General features: G+C 43.0%; 1 protein-coding gene across 1 annotated transcript in view; it reads right to left on the minus strand.

Moving 5' to 3' along the window:
• The window catches only part of NPTN (neuroplastin), a 121,003-nt gene that overhangs the window by 10,722 nt on the left and 91,165 nt on the right, over positions 1 to 19,116 (minus strand). The window contains exons 4-6 of the mRNA XM_032776600.2: positions 18,018 to 18,151; positions 15,173 to 15,446; positions 5,043 to 5,064 (exon numbers count right to left, since the gene is read on the minus strand). Of these exons, the coding sequence (XP_032632491.1) occupies positions 5,043 to 5,064; positions 15,173 to 15,446; positions 18,018 to 18,151 (430 nt within the window). The remainder of the gene's footprint in view (positions 1 to 5,042; positions 5,065 to 15,172; positions 15,447 to 18,017; positions 18,152 to 19,116) is intronic.

Consider the following 19,116-nt stretch of genomic DNA (forward strand, 5'->3'; position numbering starts at 1 on the left):
TGCCTCTTCCACGGGATCAGGAATGCGTCTGAGAGGGAGCCCGGGGAGCATCCCTGGAAGGAGCAGAACACCTGGCATTTCCTGTTCTCATAAGAGGCAAAGAGGTCTATGTGGGGAAACTCCCACTTCTGGAAAACAGAATGGATGACGTCTGGACAACTCGACCACTCGTGAGACAGGAAGGATCTGCTGAGGTGATCCGCCAGAGTGTTCTGGACTCTTGGGAGAAAAGATGCTACCAAATCGATCGAGTGCGCTATGCAAAAGTCCCAGAGGTGGAAGGCTTCTTGACAAAGGAGGGAGAAGCGTGCTCCGCCCTGATTGTTTATGTAAAACATGGCCGTTGTGTATCAGTGTTCACGGACAACATAACGGCCTTGGAGATGCTCTCAAAACACCTGGCATGCTAGCCGGACCGCTCTCAACTCCCACACATTGATGTGTAAGGCCAGCTCTTGAGGTGACCAGAGGCCTTGAGTGCGAAGGCCCTCGAGGTGGGCACCCCAACCCAGAGATGACGTGTCCGTAGATAGGGCCATCCAGGGTTGCGGTGGGTGGAATGGCATCCCTGCACAGACTAGAGTGGGGTTTAGCCACCAGGTTAGGGAGCCCAGAACCTTGCAGGGAATAGTGAGCGCCGAGTCCAGGCTGTCTCTGCGTGGTTGGTATATTGAAGCAAGCCAGGTTTGAAAGGGGCGGAGGCATAGCCTCGCGTGTTTGGTCACGAAGGTGCAGGAGGCCATGTGACCTATTAGGCTGAGGCAGGTGCGCACCGACATTGTCGAGAAGGTTTGAAGACCTCGAATAATTGTAGCCATTGCTTGAAAACGCGACTGCAGGAGGCAGGCTCTGGCCAGATTGGAGTCCAGAACTGCTCCAATGAAGTCTATTCTCTGTGTGGGTGTCAGAGTAGACTTCTGTGTTGATCATCAGGCCTAGGCTCCTGAAGAGGTCTTTGACGATGCACAGGTGCTGTGACACCTGTAACTGGGAGGTCGCTCGAATGAGCCAATCATTGAGATACGGGTAGATGTGTACCCGACGACGCTGGAGGCAGGCAGCGACTACAGCCATGCATTTTGTGAACACGCGGAGCCGTAGAAAGGCCAAACGGAAGTACAGTGAACTGAAAGTGTTGATGGTTGACCACAAAACGGAGGTACTGTCTGTGTGGTGGGTTAATTGCGATGTGGAAATGTGTGTCCTTCATATCGAGGGTGGCATACCAGTCTCCTGGATCCAGGGACGGGATAATGGTCCCCAGGGTTACCATGCGGAACTTCAGCTTTAGCATGAATTTGTTGAGTTCTTGCAGGTCTAGGATCGGTTGTAGACCTCCCTTTGCCTTGGGGATTAGGAAATATCGGGAATAAAACCCCTTGCCTCTCATGTCTTTTGGTACCTCCTCTAAGGCTCCCATAGCTAGAAGCAACTGGACCTCTTGTAAGAGGAATTGCTCGTGAGAAGGGTCCCTGAAGAGGGATGGAGAGGGAGGGTGGAAAGGCGGGGTTGAAACAAACTGGAGGTGGTATCCTACTTCCACCCTGCACAGGACCCAACGATCTGAAGTTAGCTGGGACCAGGCAGGGAGGAATTGGGAGAGGCAGTTGAAAAAGGGAGGAGAAGGATCCAGTAAAGCAACTGGTGGGCCGTCCTCGGGCGTCCCATCAAAAGTTCTGCTTGGGCCCTGCTGGTGGTTTAGGGGGCACCTGATTTTGACCTCCTTAGGGGCCAGATTGCCTCCGATGATTCCCTCGACCACGCCTTTTGCTAAAGTCCTGACACGGCCTAGGCGGAGTGTAGAGACGGTGTGGCTGGGGCCAGAAGGTCCTGCGTTGGATCACTGGTGTGTGCATACCCAGCAAGTGCATTATAATGCGACTGTCCTTCAGACTTTGCAATCTGGGGTCAGTCTTATCTGAGAACAAGCCCTGGCCTTTGAAGGGCAAGTCCTGAATAGTTTGTTATAATTCAGGAGGAAGGCCTGATACCTGGAGCCAGGAGATACGCCTCATCGTCACTCCTGACGCCAGAGTTCTGGCTGCAGAGTCCGCTGCATCCAGAGAGGCTTGGAGGGAGGTTCTTGCTACCTTTTTACCCTCCTCAAGTAGGGCTGTAAATTCGTTATGGGACTCCTGGGGAAGAAGCTCCGTACACTTCCCCAAGGACACCCAGGTGTTAATGCTATATCTACTTAGGAGGACTTGTTGGCTTGCCACCCTAAGTTGGAGGCCCCCGGCCGAGTATGTTTTGCAGCATAGGAGGTCCATGCGCCTAGCCTCCCTCGACTTAGGAGCCGGGACTTGCTGGCCATGACGCTCCCTTTCATTCACCCATTGCACTACTAAAGAGGAAGGAGATGGGTTAATGTAGAGATATTCATACCCCTTTGAGGGGACCATATATTTTCTCTCTCTACTCCCCTGGCTGTAGGTGGAATCGAGGCTGGGGATTGCCAAATGGTGTCCACATTTGCCTGTATAGTGTGGATAAACGGAAGAGCCACTCTAGTAGGTGCATCAGCCGATAGGATGTCCACGACAGGGTCCTCTATTTCAGGGACCTCCTCCTCCTGTAAATTCATATTCTGAGCCACTCGTCTCAAAAGGTCTTGATGGGCCCTGAGATCAATTGGTGGGGGGCCTGAGGAGGATGTTCCCGCCACTGCCTCGTCTGGCGAGGAGGAAGAGGAGAGGCCCGGGACCAGGGGGTACTGCGGGGGCTCCTGTACTTGAGAAGCGTCATCTGCGTCAGGTGAGACCTGGGTGTCTGCAGATGGTATCGGAGCCTCATCCGTGTCCATGGGGGGGGGGGGGGGGACAGCTTACTGTCGCCTCTGGTACCCGGTGTTCTGACGGGGCTGACCGTGGAGCTACTGATGGAGCACCTTGGGCTTGGTGGTATGCCCACGGTTCCAGAAGGACCAGTGATGAGGCCCTTGCTCGTGGCTCTGGCTCTCTGGAAATATATGGTTGGGGACGTCAGAGTCACGCTCCTGAGGATAGGATGCACTACCAGCCTGCGATGACACTGATGTGTGTCTTGACGGCCACGGCAGTGCTAATAGACCCTGGGAGGGCGCCATTGTTCTGGATGCTCAATCCTGGGGCGGTACCAGCAGCTATAATGGTACCGCGAGCGAGACCGGGACCTGCGACCATAGCAGTGCCGAGAGGTCAACCGGGATCTCGAGTCCCTTCGTCTGGAGCGACTGAGGGATATACGGTGCCGAGAGCGGTGCCATGAGTCAGATCGGTACTGGGAGTATCTGGCCGGTGAATGAGATGTTGAATGGTGCTGCGAGTGCGACCGGTACCGTGATGGAGAGCAGTGCCGGGACTGCGAGCGGCACCAGGAGCGGGAATGGCGTGATCGAGAGCGTCTGTGAGACCGTGATCTTGAATGACGTCTCTCTGTTGGACCAACGGAGGGTGGCCTTACTAAGACCGGTTTCCCAATGGATTGTATGATCCGCACCGGCGGTGCCGGGGGTTGAGGCTGTGCCAACTCCGTCATGGCGATGAGCTCCCTTGTCGTGGAGAAGGTCTCCAGTGTACAAGGGAGGGCAAGCTCAACCACAGCATGAGCCGGGTAGTTGTGAGGCACCAGACTCAACAGCCCTTGTGGGACCGGAATCGGCGGTGCCGCGCTTGGCGGAGCCGCAATCGGCGGTGTCACAGTCGACGGTGCCGCGGCAGATGACAGCGCCCAACGATTCGTCTTCGAAGAGCGCTCCTTCTGTGGAGCTGAAGCAGCTGGAGCGCTATGTTGCTTCCTGGGTCTTGGGGACAGGGAGTGGTGCCAAGCAGATGTCGGTGCCAGTAAGGGTCGGTGCTGGGGCTCCTTCTCGGCACCAGAGTGGTCCGGGACCGAAGTGGCGCTCCTTACAGAAGCAGTCTGTTGGGCGCTCGGTACCAATGCTGCAGGACTAAGTGCCGACTCCATGAGGAGCTGTTTCAATTGAAAGTCCCGCTCGTTCTTCGTCCTTGGTTTAAACAACTTGCAGATGTGGCACTTATCGGTAAGGTGGGATTCTCCTAGGCACTTGAGGCAAGAGTCATGGGGATCCCCTATTGGCATCGGCTTTTGGCACGCCGAGCACGGTTTGAATCCTGGTGCTTAGGCATGAGCCCGTACTGGGGTGGAGGAAAGGGGCTAATCCCCGATCCCCCTTAAAGTATATACACTAACTATAAATACAACAACTAATACTAACTATAACTACAAGAACTCGAACTATACACACAATAAACAGCAAAGAACTACGAGTAGCTAGGGACATGGAGATCAGCAAAGCCGCGCTCCACAGTTCCAACGACCGTCACGGGCAGTAAGAAGGAACTGAAGGGCCGTTGGGTCGGCAGGAGTATATATCCGGTGCCATAACAGCGCCACTCCAGGGGGCGACCCAGCCGACCCACCAAGTTTTGCTAGGGTAAAAATCTTCCGATGAACGTGCACGCAGCGCACGCACGCCTAATTGGAATCGATATGAGCAAGCACTCGAAGAAGAAAATTTGCTTCCACTGATTTTCACAACACTTGCTTTTGCAGGGAAGTTCTTGCAAATATAATCTCCCTCACCCAAATGGTCATGAATAAGCAAGTAAAAAGGTTTGGGGGCACAAATACCAGTGAAAATCAGCAGGTTTTATTAGTAAGGATATTTGCAAATATTTTTGCTGTATTCGTCCAGCTCTGTGACTAAGCCCTTCATACCTCCCACATCCATCTGAATTTGTATTGCTCTTCCTGGCCTGGGAAGGAAAACCAAAGTAGATGGCCTTAACCCACAGGCTCTTTGGGGCAGGAAGTATTTTCTTATTTGCTTAATACCATCTAGCACAATACTCCAATCCCCATTAGAAACCGAGTGCTGCAATACAAATAGTAATTGCTATCATGCCTAAATCTAAGTTTCATGCACTACAAAATCCCGTAAGCCTCCAAGCTCTTCCAGTAAGCAATTTTAAGCTACAAATTCAGTAATAGTGACTGAACTAGATAGTTTTATCTTAATAAATTCAGATTAAAGTACTTACATTGGCCCAGCTGGTTCGTCGTCTGCAGCAAGAGTTCCATTGTGATTCAGTGAAAGACAAAGGAAGGAAAGAGAGTGGAGTCAGGTTCTGTATTAAACCCTAGCTGGACAGTGAACAGCAAATTGATCTATCTATGCGTTAAAGGCCATTCCACTTGGTAGTGCAAAGGTTCATGAAGTTATTTTTCTGGATTCAAGTTTTAATGGCAAGTATGTTGTTTCAATGGTTTGAGTTAACACTTTGAATGCTTGTCATGAAGAACTGCAACTGTAGTGGACAGATTGTTGCAATATGGTCATACTCATCTTGTCCCCAAGTTCCAGTGGTTCAATCTTATAAATTAGATGAGAAGACAAACCAACATTTCAGTTGTAAAATCCTGCTGTTTGTTTTCTTGCATTAACTTTTTTTTTTTTTAAAATACACATTCATCAACTCTTGATGGGCAAGTACCAGTATATACGCAAAAGGTATATACCATCTCTTCTCCCCCAAGGATTATACAACCCATTTCATATTCCATTCTTCCAGATATCTAATCACATTGAACCCATTTTCGGAGGTGGAAGCTGCAATATTCTAATGTAACATTGTAAACAAGTGCAGTCCCTTGCATAGCAGCAAGCAATGTGCATGTGTGTATCAGGATAAGACTCATGTAAAACAACAGGAAAAGTTAAATGGTGTTACAACTCCCCTAGAGACAACAGACTTCAGCTACAAAGAAACTGATAGCACTGATCTGCCTGTGTCTCTTTGCAAAAACACCAGAAAAAAGTTATAATCATTTAGAAATTGAAAAAAATCCAATAATTTGTGATGTTTCAATATATGCTTTCATGAACATTTTATTGTTTAGGATTTATAAATGCCTTATTTTGCCCTCAGGCTGCACTATAGAGAGTAGTAATTGGGTACCTAATGTCATAAAAAGTAATCCACAAAATTGTGTTAGTGCTCCTTGTAGAACTACTGTTGGGGAGCAATTGCTAGTCCATTGTTTTAAGCATCTCAACTTTTTTTCTTTTTTAAAAGGTTTAATGATTTTTTCCGCTGACACCTTTAAGAAACTCTCAGCAGGATTCCACAAGGGGGCTTAGTGCACATGAAGCAGTTATGGAAGTTACAGTCTTAACAGTGTAGGCATCTGCATGAGCACACACTAGGAGTAATGTCTGTCAAAAATAGGACATTACTCCACCTGTACCTTCAAGGCAACGGATAGGCAAAGCCACTGCCAGCACAAACAGTGACCGGAACAAAAAAAATATTTCAAAAAAATAAAGAACTAACCACAAACCAACAGCTTTACAGCCAAAGTAACACACTAGCGACACACCAGTGTCCACGGAAGTCCATCACTAGCAACAATACAAGGTACAGAGAAAACTAGGACTAGTAAGGACAACCAGACATCAATGTGCTGTATATACAGTGGAGATATACAGAGACACATCCAGGAACTGAAACACAAAGCACAGTAGAGTAAAACTAAGTCCTGCCTCCGCAAACATCTTTGATTCCTAAAAGATTTCAAAACATACGATGCCACGTTCTCTACCAACTATAAACTACACACTATCTGGGAGTCTTTTAATGGAATCGGACAGACATCAGTGAGTCCTTAGGTTTTTTGTTTTTTTTAAGGATTAGTATGGTTAGTAATTCCATATAAAAGCAGACATTCTACTTCAAGACTGTCATCGCAGCCTTCTATAATATATACTACTATATAATGAACATCGCTGGGAGTTTTGCTAGACTTCAGAAAATAAAACTATACTAATGGGATGCAAGCCATCTCTTGTTATGGTAACCATTCTGTGATCTTAACTAAAATAAATGTAGCATGGATGCAGATTCCAGATGAATAGTTGTGTTAGTCTAACATTTTTTCTGATTTACAAAGGCTACCAGTGGGTGTTGTCTTAGCAAAGATCTAATTAACTATAGGAGCTGTGCCTTTAAGAATAGTCACAGTTAAGCATAAACTTGGAGACTGATCGCTTCCTCCCATCACCCATCTAGATTCTATAGGTTCAATATAAAACAAAATTAAAGAAAATGCCTTTGTATGTCACTATCTTGTTGGTCAGCCATTTAACTGCTACAAAATCTTCCCCAGTACAGTACAGTACAGACAAAGGTCCAAAACCCTAATGAAAAAATTAGAGGGGGAACAGAACTGCAGAAAAATAAGTACAAAATTAAGAGTAAATAAAGATTAAAAACAGCAAACTGAAATCCAAATTAGTTGTGAACGTGAATGAAGAAACTTTAAGAAAAAAGTGTTAACATTATGAACTGTGCATCGTATAGACTGAAGCGGAGATTAACAAACTCCAAAGCATGCAGATCTCTCACTTACCACCATTTTTTTAAGGGTATGATGCAATTGAGGGGGGAAAAAAAAGAAGTCATAGTAACCGATAAATATCAATATAACCCAAATCCCTCATGCTAGACGGCCTGCTCTAGTAACTGATTGTCTCTAACTCACTAGTATTTGAAACCAATGGTCAGAGAGGATGTGAACATGTCTCTTCATTCCATTCAGATGTGTGCAGATGAACAGTACTGTGCCAGGCTCTTGAAATACTGCGACTCAGTCTTCAGTTGTATAAGATAACTGCACTACACCCCTCACTCTTCAGGCATTTGCTTTTTAATCTGGAGGATCTGCAGATTCAGTGAATCATTGTTTATATAATGCAAGATTAACAACAAACCTTGCTTGTAGGTAAAGTGATTATCTGCTTAACATTGCCCTGAAATAGTGTATTCCAAAATTGAAAAGTTTACAACCCCTAGTATCTATACTTAACTAGTCCTCCTGCACATTGCAGTGTACATGGTTAACAGTCATCTGTAGTATGTAGGATGAGCAGAGAAACTAATACCATTCAGCTCTAATTTCCTTGCTTGTCACTGTAAACATTAATTTAATTCTAGTTTTTTTCATTTAATTTCTCATATTACCCAGTTATCGTGTGAGTGTTTAAAGGATGTATGTTAAGAGCACAAAATGTGGGTCCTTTGGAACAACCACACTATAATGCCATTATTTATACTGGGTTAATACTGAGTGTGGCCCGTTATGATGCTACTATAACATGGGCATAACAAATTTAACATTTCTTATGTGCTCAGTATCTAGCTTCTTAATAGGAATAACTTTTTTTTTTTTTAATTTTTCTCAGGGCCGTTGAGAACTCATTTTCAGAAGTGGATTAAAAAAAAAAGTTAACAGCATAAGTAAATATTTTTCTCCCTCGAAGTCCATTTTGCTGCTGAATATCCCTTTACCTAATGCAACTCATGCTGATGCTTCAGTTTAATGTCTCACTGAAGTGCAGTTTCAGAAAGAAGCAGCAGCATAAGAGATGAACATTTGTCAGATAGACCAGAGTCACAGGGCAGCAGTCAATTCTGCTGCCTTACCCCACTTCAGCTAAATACTCACAACCCAAGTTTATGATCAATTTCAACTCAAGTACTTTTTTATTTTTTTCCTTCTATTAAAATGGCCAGTGTAAGCCATTTGGAAGTCTGGTTTTATAATGGAACTGCTTATAAAACTTTATAGCAGCTCTGTGAAACTGCTACAAAAGGCAGCACCTAAGTGTTAAACTGGTTTAATATTCTGCCTTTCCAGGAAGAAAAATAAAATCAAAACAATCTGATGGGAAATTTGAACATTCTACTTCTGAGAGAATGTATCATTGAGAAGAGTTTTAGACATTATTTATCCAATATTAAGTTTTTGTATTTTATTCTTCAGATTCCCAAAAAGCATGATCAGTATTCAGGATGATTTGATGACTTCCAAAATGCAGGATGATATTGTGTTCTTAAAAATTAGTAATTTTCTGGAGATATGCAAGCTTTAGAAGAGCTGTGAGTTAAAACCCTTCTTATTAACTGTCAAGGGCTTTTGTTACACACAACGATTTAGAGGTAACGTTTATAGCCACTAAGTCCCAAGTTAGCAATAGGAATTGTTTTAATGCTATTTTTTTATCATGCTGCATGACCAGTAGAAAAATGGGATAAGGGACTCATGGGCTGCATAAAACACGCATATTAATGAAGAGTTTATGTACCAAAAAAGCAATCAATCTGAAATGGAATGTAGGCATAAATATAGATTTATAACAAAACATGGCCAACAGTGGACAAATCTGGCATATAATGAATTCTGTTCCTACAATAGCATCGAACAAAGGGCACCTAAGAAATGATGACCTAAGAAATGATGTGATTTGGCTGTCACTATGCTACAGTAATCCTCAGTGCAGGTATAGTTAACGCCTATGCATTCTTATAGTCTGCGTCCGACAGTTTGTTCTCCTTGGTGAGATTAAGTGTGGGGGAGAAAGATGAAGGGTAGTAGAAAAATTTAAATTGTAACAAGATAAACCATTTTAGTGAAATAAACATATCTGTTCTTTAAATTACTACTTACACTAATAGCAGTAGCATAGAAAAGCAAGAAAAATGAGTATTAGAAAAAATGTGGGATAATGGAATGCAACTGCTGCACCGCTGGAGCAGAAATATTTATGGAAATAGTTTACTTCCAATTAAGCTGACAAATGAAAAGGGAAGAAAGAGAAGGCACGTGTTATAATAACTAAGTTATTTCATGGCTTTAAACTAAGAGTATGTAGAAAATGGATTTGGAAATAAAAACTGTTCACTTGCTACATTCTTCGGTAGGAATGTAACCAAGGAGTTTTTACTTTCTACTTACCCAAGAAAAACACCCTCTTAAAAAGTGATTTGCTAAGTAAAAGAACTTCCTTCATTTAAGAGCCTTTAAAATATTACAGAGGTCACAATGGCTGATTTCTATGACTGTCATTAGTTTCAAAAAATTAAGCAGCTTAAACTACCATGGGGAGAGGGGAGAGAGCTATTTGCCTCCTTTCACTGTAAAATGCCCACCAACCAACATATGTACTGGGCAAAATGAATCAGCATTGCCTCAATGAAAACTTTTGGTCATACATGCAGTGAAGGATCAGCACCCTAGGCCTGGACTTGATATGTGACTTTTCAGCAGCTCCTGATGTTGAAAGCTGCACACTATTCAACTACAGTATGAGAGCCTTATGAACCCTGACAGCTGTTTGCAAAAAGAAATGTGTTTGTGTGTCATGAGGGAAGCAAGGTCAGGTTTTTATTTAAAAATTATGAAGGGGATCAAGCACAGTCTCTCCCTCCTGAAGTGTTCACTGAAAAGAATCTCTTACTGTGGGATGCAAAAGGATACCCCTAGTCGTCAAGGCACTACAGCTAAAATTGTAATAACTCAGACACTGTATTAACATTTCCAGTTGGGAATACAGTTTTCACTGGATTTAGAGACTGGTTTTCCTCTTTCTGCTACATAGCAGCAGCAAAAAGGTGAACAACTTGAGTATGTCAGTAAAGGGAAATATTAACAAAGGAGCTTTACAGTACTCTCTTCCCCTTTTCCTTGGAATGAGAGACATGAAATTAAATGCTAAATGCTATGTTCATGCAACATTGAGGCTGAATAGACAGGAACTCAAGTCAGGAAATGCCAGAGTTAAAGACTGTAGTGAGTTTTGTGTGTTTTTATGCTAGCAACACACCTGCATGTGTGTGCATCCTGGCAACACCAATATAGGCTATGGGATGAATGTTCCTTGTTCATCAAGTAGCCAGTCTGGGGAAGAGCACCAAATCATCCTTTTCAGCAATGATACTCCCCGCCCCCATTCCTTGTCCATCAGAGTCAGGGTTGAGCTCAGGGATCTTGAATGTATGCTGTTTCACAAGCTGGTTTAGACTTTTTTTTTTTATTTTTATTTTTATTTAATAATTGGAGATATAACAATCTCCTAGAACTGGAAGGGACCTTGAAAGGTCATCGAGTCCAGCCCCCCCTTCACTAGCTGGACCAATTTTTGCCCCAGACCCCTAAGTGGCCCCCTGAAGGATTGAACTCACAACCCTGGGTTTAGCAGGCCAATACTCAAACCACTGAGCTATCCCTCCCCTTTGACTCTTAAGATAAAGAATGAGGCATAACTTTCCAGGCCTCTGAAGAACTAAATATCAAGTACACTCTTTTACTCCTATGGTCTGGGAAGACGATGCTGATTTCTGAAAGATGACACTGGGCTGGGGATAATGAGAGGGAGGGAGTTTATGATATACCCCTTTTGAAGTAGAAGGAACATTCAAGGCATTGAAGTAATCCTGCTCCAGCTGTTTGGTGGGGTTTGTGCCTTATAAGAAGAAAGTTGCTGGAATTTGGCCCTGTTGAGTTTCTATGTAACTGGAAATATTCCAGCGGAGAAAAAAATTTTTTCCTTCTCCCTGATATAGATTATGAGAGGTCTCATTTGCATTCAGTCACAGAGATGTATTATAGAGAAAAAAAATCACATTCTGAAATCTTCTTACAGAGACAGTACAGCAGGTTACTAAAAAGCCTTGGAGATCTTTAAAAGAAGAGGAGACTGGAAACAGATCTGCCCTCCTCCCCCAAAGCCTGCCTTCAGGGGACTCTGAACTGGGATAGAGTATACCAGAAGGTTAGGCTGTAGATGAAAATTGTGTGTGCTATGTCACTCAGACTGTTTACGACTAACAGCCACTTGATAAGCTAAAGTAGGTAGCCTGGAGCAGACTAAACTGTCTGGATAGATCTTGATGACCTATGAGCATACAGTTCTCAAGTTAAGACACAAGTGGCCATGTTACTCCATTCAAGTGTTCTCCTGACTGCCTCTCCTACTTGCCACTCCATAGGAAAATCTCTATTAGGAATGTCACTCCAGTCACTCCACCCTGGAATAAAACAGCCAAAGCTCAAGGAAGGAGGTAGCTTGTAGAGTCTGTGGAAAGATTTTTGGTAGATCTTGGGGTGAGGGTACATCCCAGAGTCAAAGGCCCTCACTGAGGACCCCGTGCCACTAACCTTCCTCTTCAGTAAGCCAGGAAGGACTGATAGATAGCTTAAGCACTTCCACTGATTACAGCTGCAGTAGTATTATATGGGGAGAGAGCCAGGAACCAAGTCATTTAGGACTTCATAGATCAAAATCAGAGGGGTAGCCGTGTTAGTCTGGATCTGTAAAAGCAGCAGAGAATCCTGTGGCACCTTATAGACTAACAGACGTTTTGGAGCGTGAGCTTTCGTGGGTGAATACCCACTTCGAAGTGGGTATTCACCCACGAAAGCTCACGCTCCAAAACATCTATAAGGTGCCACAGGATTCTCTGCTGCTTTTACAGATCAAAATGAACACCTTAAAACAGCCCCAAGGAAATTAACTGATAGCCAGTGCAGATTATGGATCACAGTTGTGTTTCCAGCTGTTAATATAATTAGTGTTAATTAGAACAAGATGCATTAATGAAATGCTACACAATGCTCTGGCATATGGTACACAAGGGTTAATATTAACTTCTTCTTTAGCAAATTAAATACAGCTCACTGTTTAGCACTTCCATAGATTGATATGTAGAGAGGAGAATAGTGCTACATGGGTTTTAGATGTAATTGAAAGTGCAATGCAAATGGCACACACAAAGGCACAGTTAATGTTCACCCTTAACTTTGGCATTTCATGACTTTAGTATTCAAAGGGGCAGTCAGTTTAAAAATCGCTTCTCCTTGGAATGTTTTGCTTAATATAACTGAAAGCTCAAAGATCAGTGACTTCTCCAGGTTTTTCATTTTCTTTAACGTACATTTGATAGCAGCATGTGAACAGTCACTGCTTGTGAAGGTGTTTTCCACAGTAGCAGCAGAGAAAAACTTTATGATGCGATTGTAAAAGAACAGGAACAGCCAGGGGACTCCAGGACATACATCTGACCCAGAACTAACTGTTTTTGAAGTTGAGTGGATTAATGTTACCTGGATTTCCTTTATCCAGGTAACCTTAATGGCACACACGGAGACATTTACATTTAATTTCCTCCCCTAGAAAAGGAAGTGGGAAGAGGGAGGAGAAGAGAAGCATCTTAAGGGCCTTGAGCTTAGTTGCCTTGAGAACAGCAAACAAAACAAGCAGATTCAGTAATCTCAACTCTTTGGCATATCATTACCAGAATGTCTCTACTGGAGGAGATGATCTTGGGGATCTGAGAAGAGTGGCCAAACCAAATGAGAACATTTCATGGGAGCCTATATTCAGTACACTTAACTGTTGATGCATAAATCATTTTAGGTGCGCACTTAATGAGTTTAAGTTAATGTCATTACAAATGCTTGGCACTTGACCAAATGAACACCAGTTTCCTCTGGAATAAGTCCATGCACTGTTTTCCATGCCAAATTGCAAGTGTTAAGATTCTGCTGTAACCTCTGGTCAGCCCTCACTAAATAAAGGGTAGAAAAATGCAATGGATTATGAAGAGCCACCAATGGAAAAGGTGGTACTATAACACAGGCTATTCTGAATCCCAGCCTAGTGCATATTCTGCTGAGCAAAAAGGGGGTTGTAAACAGAGAAAAAGACTAGTAAAGAGGAGAAGGTCTTTAAAAATTAAAAGTTTATCAGCACACATGTAAAGTTTTGTGGGCTGGTTGAGAGCCACCTTGGGACTAGTTTAGAGTTTTATACTGCCACCCATCACTACAGTGAGTATGCATCACTGTGCACCACTTTGCTAAGCTTGTTAGAAATGCACCTAAGGACAAAGTCTCTGTGCATGCTTTGTAGGCATTTTTTACATTCACATAACTTGGCTGAACCAAAGCAGATTTTCTCAGAACCCAGGATATGCATTACTCCATGTCAGATTGAAATTTACAAGCCTCGGCTGTTTTGATGAGGCTATTTATTAAAAAAAAAACTTTTTAATGAAGACTTTCTGTTCTCCATGGTATTACTCAGAAATGGTAGAGCTATTTTCGCTCCAACTTTGCAAAGAAGTTCACCGTTGGGCTCAGAAATTTTCATCCCAATAGGTGAACGTTTGAAGACTACTGAATAATCAATCTGTTGTACTGCCTCAGCTACAGTAGTTATTGTTGCATAAGCCATGGTACACTGGAGCACTGTAGTACCTGTCTGATACACGAGGCTTCTCCAGTATTATAAAATGATAGTGAATTATATATGGACATGGTCACTCCCTGCTGCACCCGCTTCCCCTGATCACTTGAAAACATCACATCCTTATAGTGAGCAATAAGTTCCTCACTAGGACAACTTGGGTAGGCTTTTGACAGACAACATTGTAAGCAACTGGTTGTTACGTTAAAAGTCTGTTCACCAGTCTGTCTCTTTCATAAACCAGTTTCTCCTCCGAAACTGTCGCTCTTCCTTAAAGAGAGGAAGATATAGTGCAAAGAGCTCAAATAAGGATAAAATAAAAACTCTACTTTTCCTAAACACTCTACACACATTAACTAATGAATCCTACCACCAGCTTGGAAGGCAGATAACTTAGCTCCTTTCATCTTGGAATTTAACCCAATGGACACAGCTAGACTAAAATCTCCAGAACATTCCTTAATTACATTATGTAACCTCAGTTACATAAAACACACTGTGAAAAACATTACTGATGCTTTCAGCAGAGACCAGGATGCAAAACTCGTATTACGAGACCAGAGTCTTATTTAAATATCAAATAACTGATGAATGACTATAAGAACAATTAAATCATTGTCTCCCTATGATCATTTGAAGTCAAAATTAAGATCTCTTTAATGTGACATGAAAACCTATCCCTGAATATTGCTCAATCCAACACAGCTTGCCAGATTTAGGAGGACACATTAAGAGGGACTTGGTGCGGGGGGGTTCAGTTTATTCTCCTATGCTGTATGACTAAGTGTCAGATCTAAGGGCTATAGCAGGGAAGAGAGATGGAACCATGGAACCTCTACCAGTTTTACAATAAACATTTCAAAGATTCAGTAGTAACTGTCCAACTATAGCATGAGGAATCAGGGACAAGCAAAGCTAGCAATTAATGTACAGATTCTGCAGAGCTACTGTGAAGGGCCTAATATTTGGAGAGAGAACAGCTGCTGAAATGAGAACTTTTCAGAACTCTTCATGGACTATGGTGCTTATTTTCTCTCAATGACCTGGTTTCATAAGTTTTACAAGTGGCTCTGAGAACACTCTTACCGTCTGGGACTTCATCTGGCCGCTTCCTCTTCTCATAAACCACTATGATAACAACAAGGATGATAATCTCTGCCAATATCCCCAAGAAGGGCCAGAGAGGGGCCAAGTGGCTGCGCACTCGCAGGATGGTGGTGGCAGAGGTAGAGCCACTTGTATTGGTTGCATTGCACTCATACTCGCCGGGATCCTCACTTATCTGGAGGTTTGTGATACTCAGCTCAGTGTAATTGTCTTTATTTATAATGAAGAATCGGCCAGAGGAGTTGTTGATTTCCTGTAAAAAGCAGAAAGGGAACAGAGGGGAATGAGAACTTTGAGTAAGCCCAGGTGATAAGCTGTTAGGGTATGTCAGCACTGCAAAGAAAAACCTGTGGCAGCAAGTCTCAGAGTCCAGGTCAACTGACTCATTCTCATGCTACAGGGTTAAAAATAGCAGTGTAGACATTCTTGCTTGGACTGCAGTCCAGATCCTGAAATCTGGTGAGGTGGAGGGGTCTCAGCCCAGGCTCTAGAGGGAACATCTACACTGCTATTTTTAGCCCTTATAATGCAAGCCCCAGTCAGTGAGACTCACTGTCGCAGGTGTCCGCTTCCCACCCTGCCCCCACACACCCCATTGCCATGTAGACATACAGTTTCCACTCAGTTACTGTGTTAGGTGGGAAAATTTAAAGAGATTCTTGTAAAAGCGAAGAGGCTGGTTACTTCAGACTATTCAACAGTCTAATGTTTAAGTGTTCAGTCTTTAAAAGCTCCAAAATATTTACAAAAGCTAAAGTTAGTCTCCAGTCTCTTAAAATGCAGTTCTGCTCTGAAAGGAAAATAAAAATGGCACCTTAAATCAGCAGACTTGCTCACTGCAATGACAAAATTTACATTTTTTTCACTCCTTTTTATTACTGTCAGAGATCCAACACCAACACAGCCATGATCATGTAAACAGAATGCTTTTCTGGCTTGTGTTATCAGTGGAATTGACAAGTCCCAATGGTCAACTCTAAGCAATAAGCTTGCACAGATGGAGCTAAACTTCAGAAATTACTACCGATGATGTGAAGGTATATTTGCAGGGCTAGCAGGTAAAACACATTTTGATCTGAAAGTCATGTGAGGCTGCAAATTTTTTCCATGCCATTTTGATCAAGTCACTTCTGAGAGTAGCCCAGCTGGATGTCTGGACTCATAAGAGTGGACTATGTAACAGTTTTGATTCTGTGATGCATTCGCTGGGTATCATTCTTCCATCCAACTTTAAAAATTGATGGACCCTATTACTTTGGTTCAGATTCAACTGAAGTCAATGCACAGCACACAGATTTTCTAAGTAATTTCCAAATAATGGTGTCTAGTATACATAAACACACACCCGAGCACGGCAAATTTCAAGGCTGTAAAGCTGTAAAGTGTGGAGGTGGTTTTTTTAGAGCACTGGGAGAGCTCTCCCCTAGCGCTGCGCCGCGACCACGCTAGGCACATTAAAGCACTGCCGCTTTATACTAGCCCTTAGGTCACAAGCAAAGTGAGTATTGTCTCAGTCCAGCCCATAGGGGGACTCTGTCCACATTGCAAAGTCAGCTGCAGAATCTGCAAAAACTGGAAGAACTACAGGTTAGGGTCAAGGTGCCAGGGTAGAGTTGCAGGGGAATGGGACCCTGGACTGGAAATACAAGAAACTCCATAGGTTAGGATTGAGGTGCATCAGATTTGCTTGCACCAGGTCCAGCTTGGACTTGATATATCCATTTTTGGTTTTCCTAAGAAATAATTAATGTGGTTTTCACCATCAAAGAGAGAGTTGGGAAATTTTCACTTAAAAGAACAAATGTATTCCATAATAGGTATATCATGATATTTTCTCTATTTATAAGCATGTTTATTATTCACAAGCAATGTGTAAAAGCCAGGACAATGTACAGTTTCAACCACTAATCTTTTGCCCAAGAGACAAGTATCCACATGGAAAATATGATTGCCAAAGCTTTTACTGCCACTCTCACAGTGAACTTAATGAATCAGCTTCATAATAAGAAAATTAATCTATGTTAGTAGATATCATGGGGAAACGGGACCATTTTGCACTGTTTTGGCTGAGATACTTTACCCACCATGGAATGCTTGTGTTATTGCTTTTATCACCACCACTGCAATAAAATTCACCTATACTACAATAGCACAGAATGTGCATAAAATTAAAGCAGCCAGTGACATCAACATTAATCTTGCATTCTAATATAGATGTGAATAAGCTTAGCTGTAGCTTCTGTCACACATGTGAATGCCAAGGGTCATTTCTTTACATGGTATAATTGGAAAACTGGATTTCCAGGGTATGTGGAGAATCTGCTTAAAATGAAAGCAAATGATAAAATGCTAATGACATTTTTTTTTTTAAATTGGTGTTCTTGCCCATTAAACATAGATTTGAAGGGACTTTCCGAATGTATCCTGTTCAAGTTGCCCACTGCAAATTACACCATCCTTCCATGTTCTTGCCAGTTCATTTAGTGGTCACACCCAGCAGTGGTGTAACAGGCAGCTTTGCTTGCATAGGAATGGAGGACAAAGGAGACCATTTTAGAAAGCTATCAGTATTTCAGCTACTAACTTTAAAGGTAAGCAGAATTACTTATTTCATTATTAAGCAAATCATTTCAGCTCCAGTTCAGTAAAGATTCAAACAGACACCCCTCCCTTTCCCCCCGCCCCCCAATCAGTTTTTCAAAGAAGTTACAAGGCATTAGAGTGCCCAACACTGGGAACAAATAAGGATTCCAGTTCTCTCTCCTATCAGAAGCTTCAGCAGGTTAATTCAGGCCTGCATACTGACATTATGGCTCTCACTCACCACAAATACTCCATTGACCTTCTTGCGCCACACCCAGTCGGGATGGGGGAAGCCCACAGACTTGCAATACATGACCGCTTCCTGCCCTTCATTTTTGTTCTCACTTCGCTTGTGGACAGTGATATCAGGACTAGCTACAAAATACAAACAGAAGTTCTGCATTTACAAACCATTCCTTTCAAAAGTGATTATTTCAAGCTCAGAGAGCTTGAACAGATATTTAAATTATAAAATGCCCAAAGAAGTGGGCACCTGCTCTTCCAAGCCAAGTCCAACTTCCAAAATGTAAATCACATAAAATAATAAACTCTCACATCTGCCCCGGTTATGAAGTTCAGGCTGTAAAAACTGGGGGTGGGGTGAATGGATGGGACCCGAAATGTTGAGGACTACATACAGTCATAACAATCATCTTCTGTCTATGCCCCTTCCCTATTAAGGGAAGAGACTTATAAGGCTGAAGTTCCTTCACTGATCTCAACTGCAGCAGAATCACATACAAATCAATTCCAGTTGTCCTGCAGGGACTTTCATATTTAGGAACAGATTTAAAAGTTCTCAGAATAGTCTCCTGCCTGGTGGAACATCTATAATTGAGGATTCTGAATGGATTTAGTCTTCTTTGAACTCTAATTTGCAGGAGTTCAAAGTCATGCCAAGCTAGCTGAAAAGCAACTTTCCCAAGGTTTAAAGCAAGATCTTGGATTTGACCTGAGACTGAGATATAGGAACCTGGCTGTTGTTCAGGCTCCAGCCATCCAACTGAGGACTTTTTACACCATAATAGGGATGGGCTTAGAAAAACAAGTGAAGAGAATTCTAACCACCACCATTACACAGGCTACGTCTACACTACAGGATAATTCCGAATTACATTAAACCGGTTTTATAAAACATATTATAAATTCGATTTCACGCGGCCACACTAGGCATAGTAATTCAGTGCTGTGCGTCCATGGTCTGAGGCTAGCGTCGATTTCTGGAGCGTTGCATTGTGGGTAGCTATCCCATAGCTATCCCATAGTTCCCGCAGTCTCCCCTGCCCCTTGGAATTCTGGGTTGAATCATTGTCGCAGGTGTGGTTCTGGTAAATGTTCTC

Source organism: Chelonoidis abingdonii, chromosome 9 (genome assembly GCF_003597395.2).
Source record: "Chelonoidis abingdonii isolate Lonesome George chromosome 9, CheloAbing_2.0, whole genome shotgun sequence".
Classification (NCBI taxonomy): domain Eukaryota; kingdom Metazoa; phylum Chordata; order Testudines; family Testudinidae; genus Chelonoidis; species Chelonoidis abingdonii.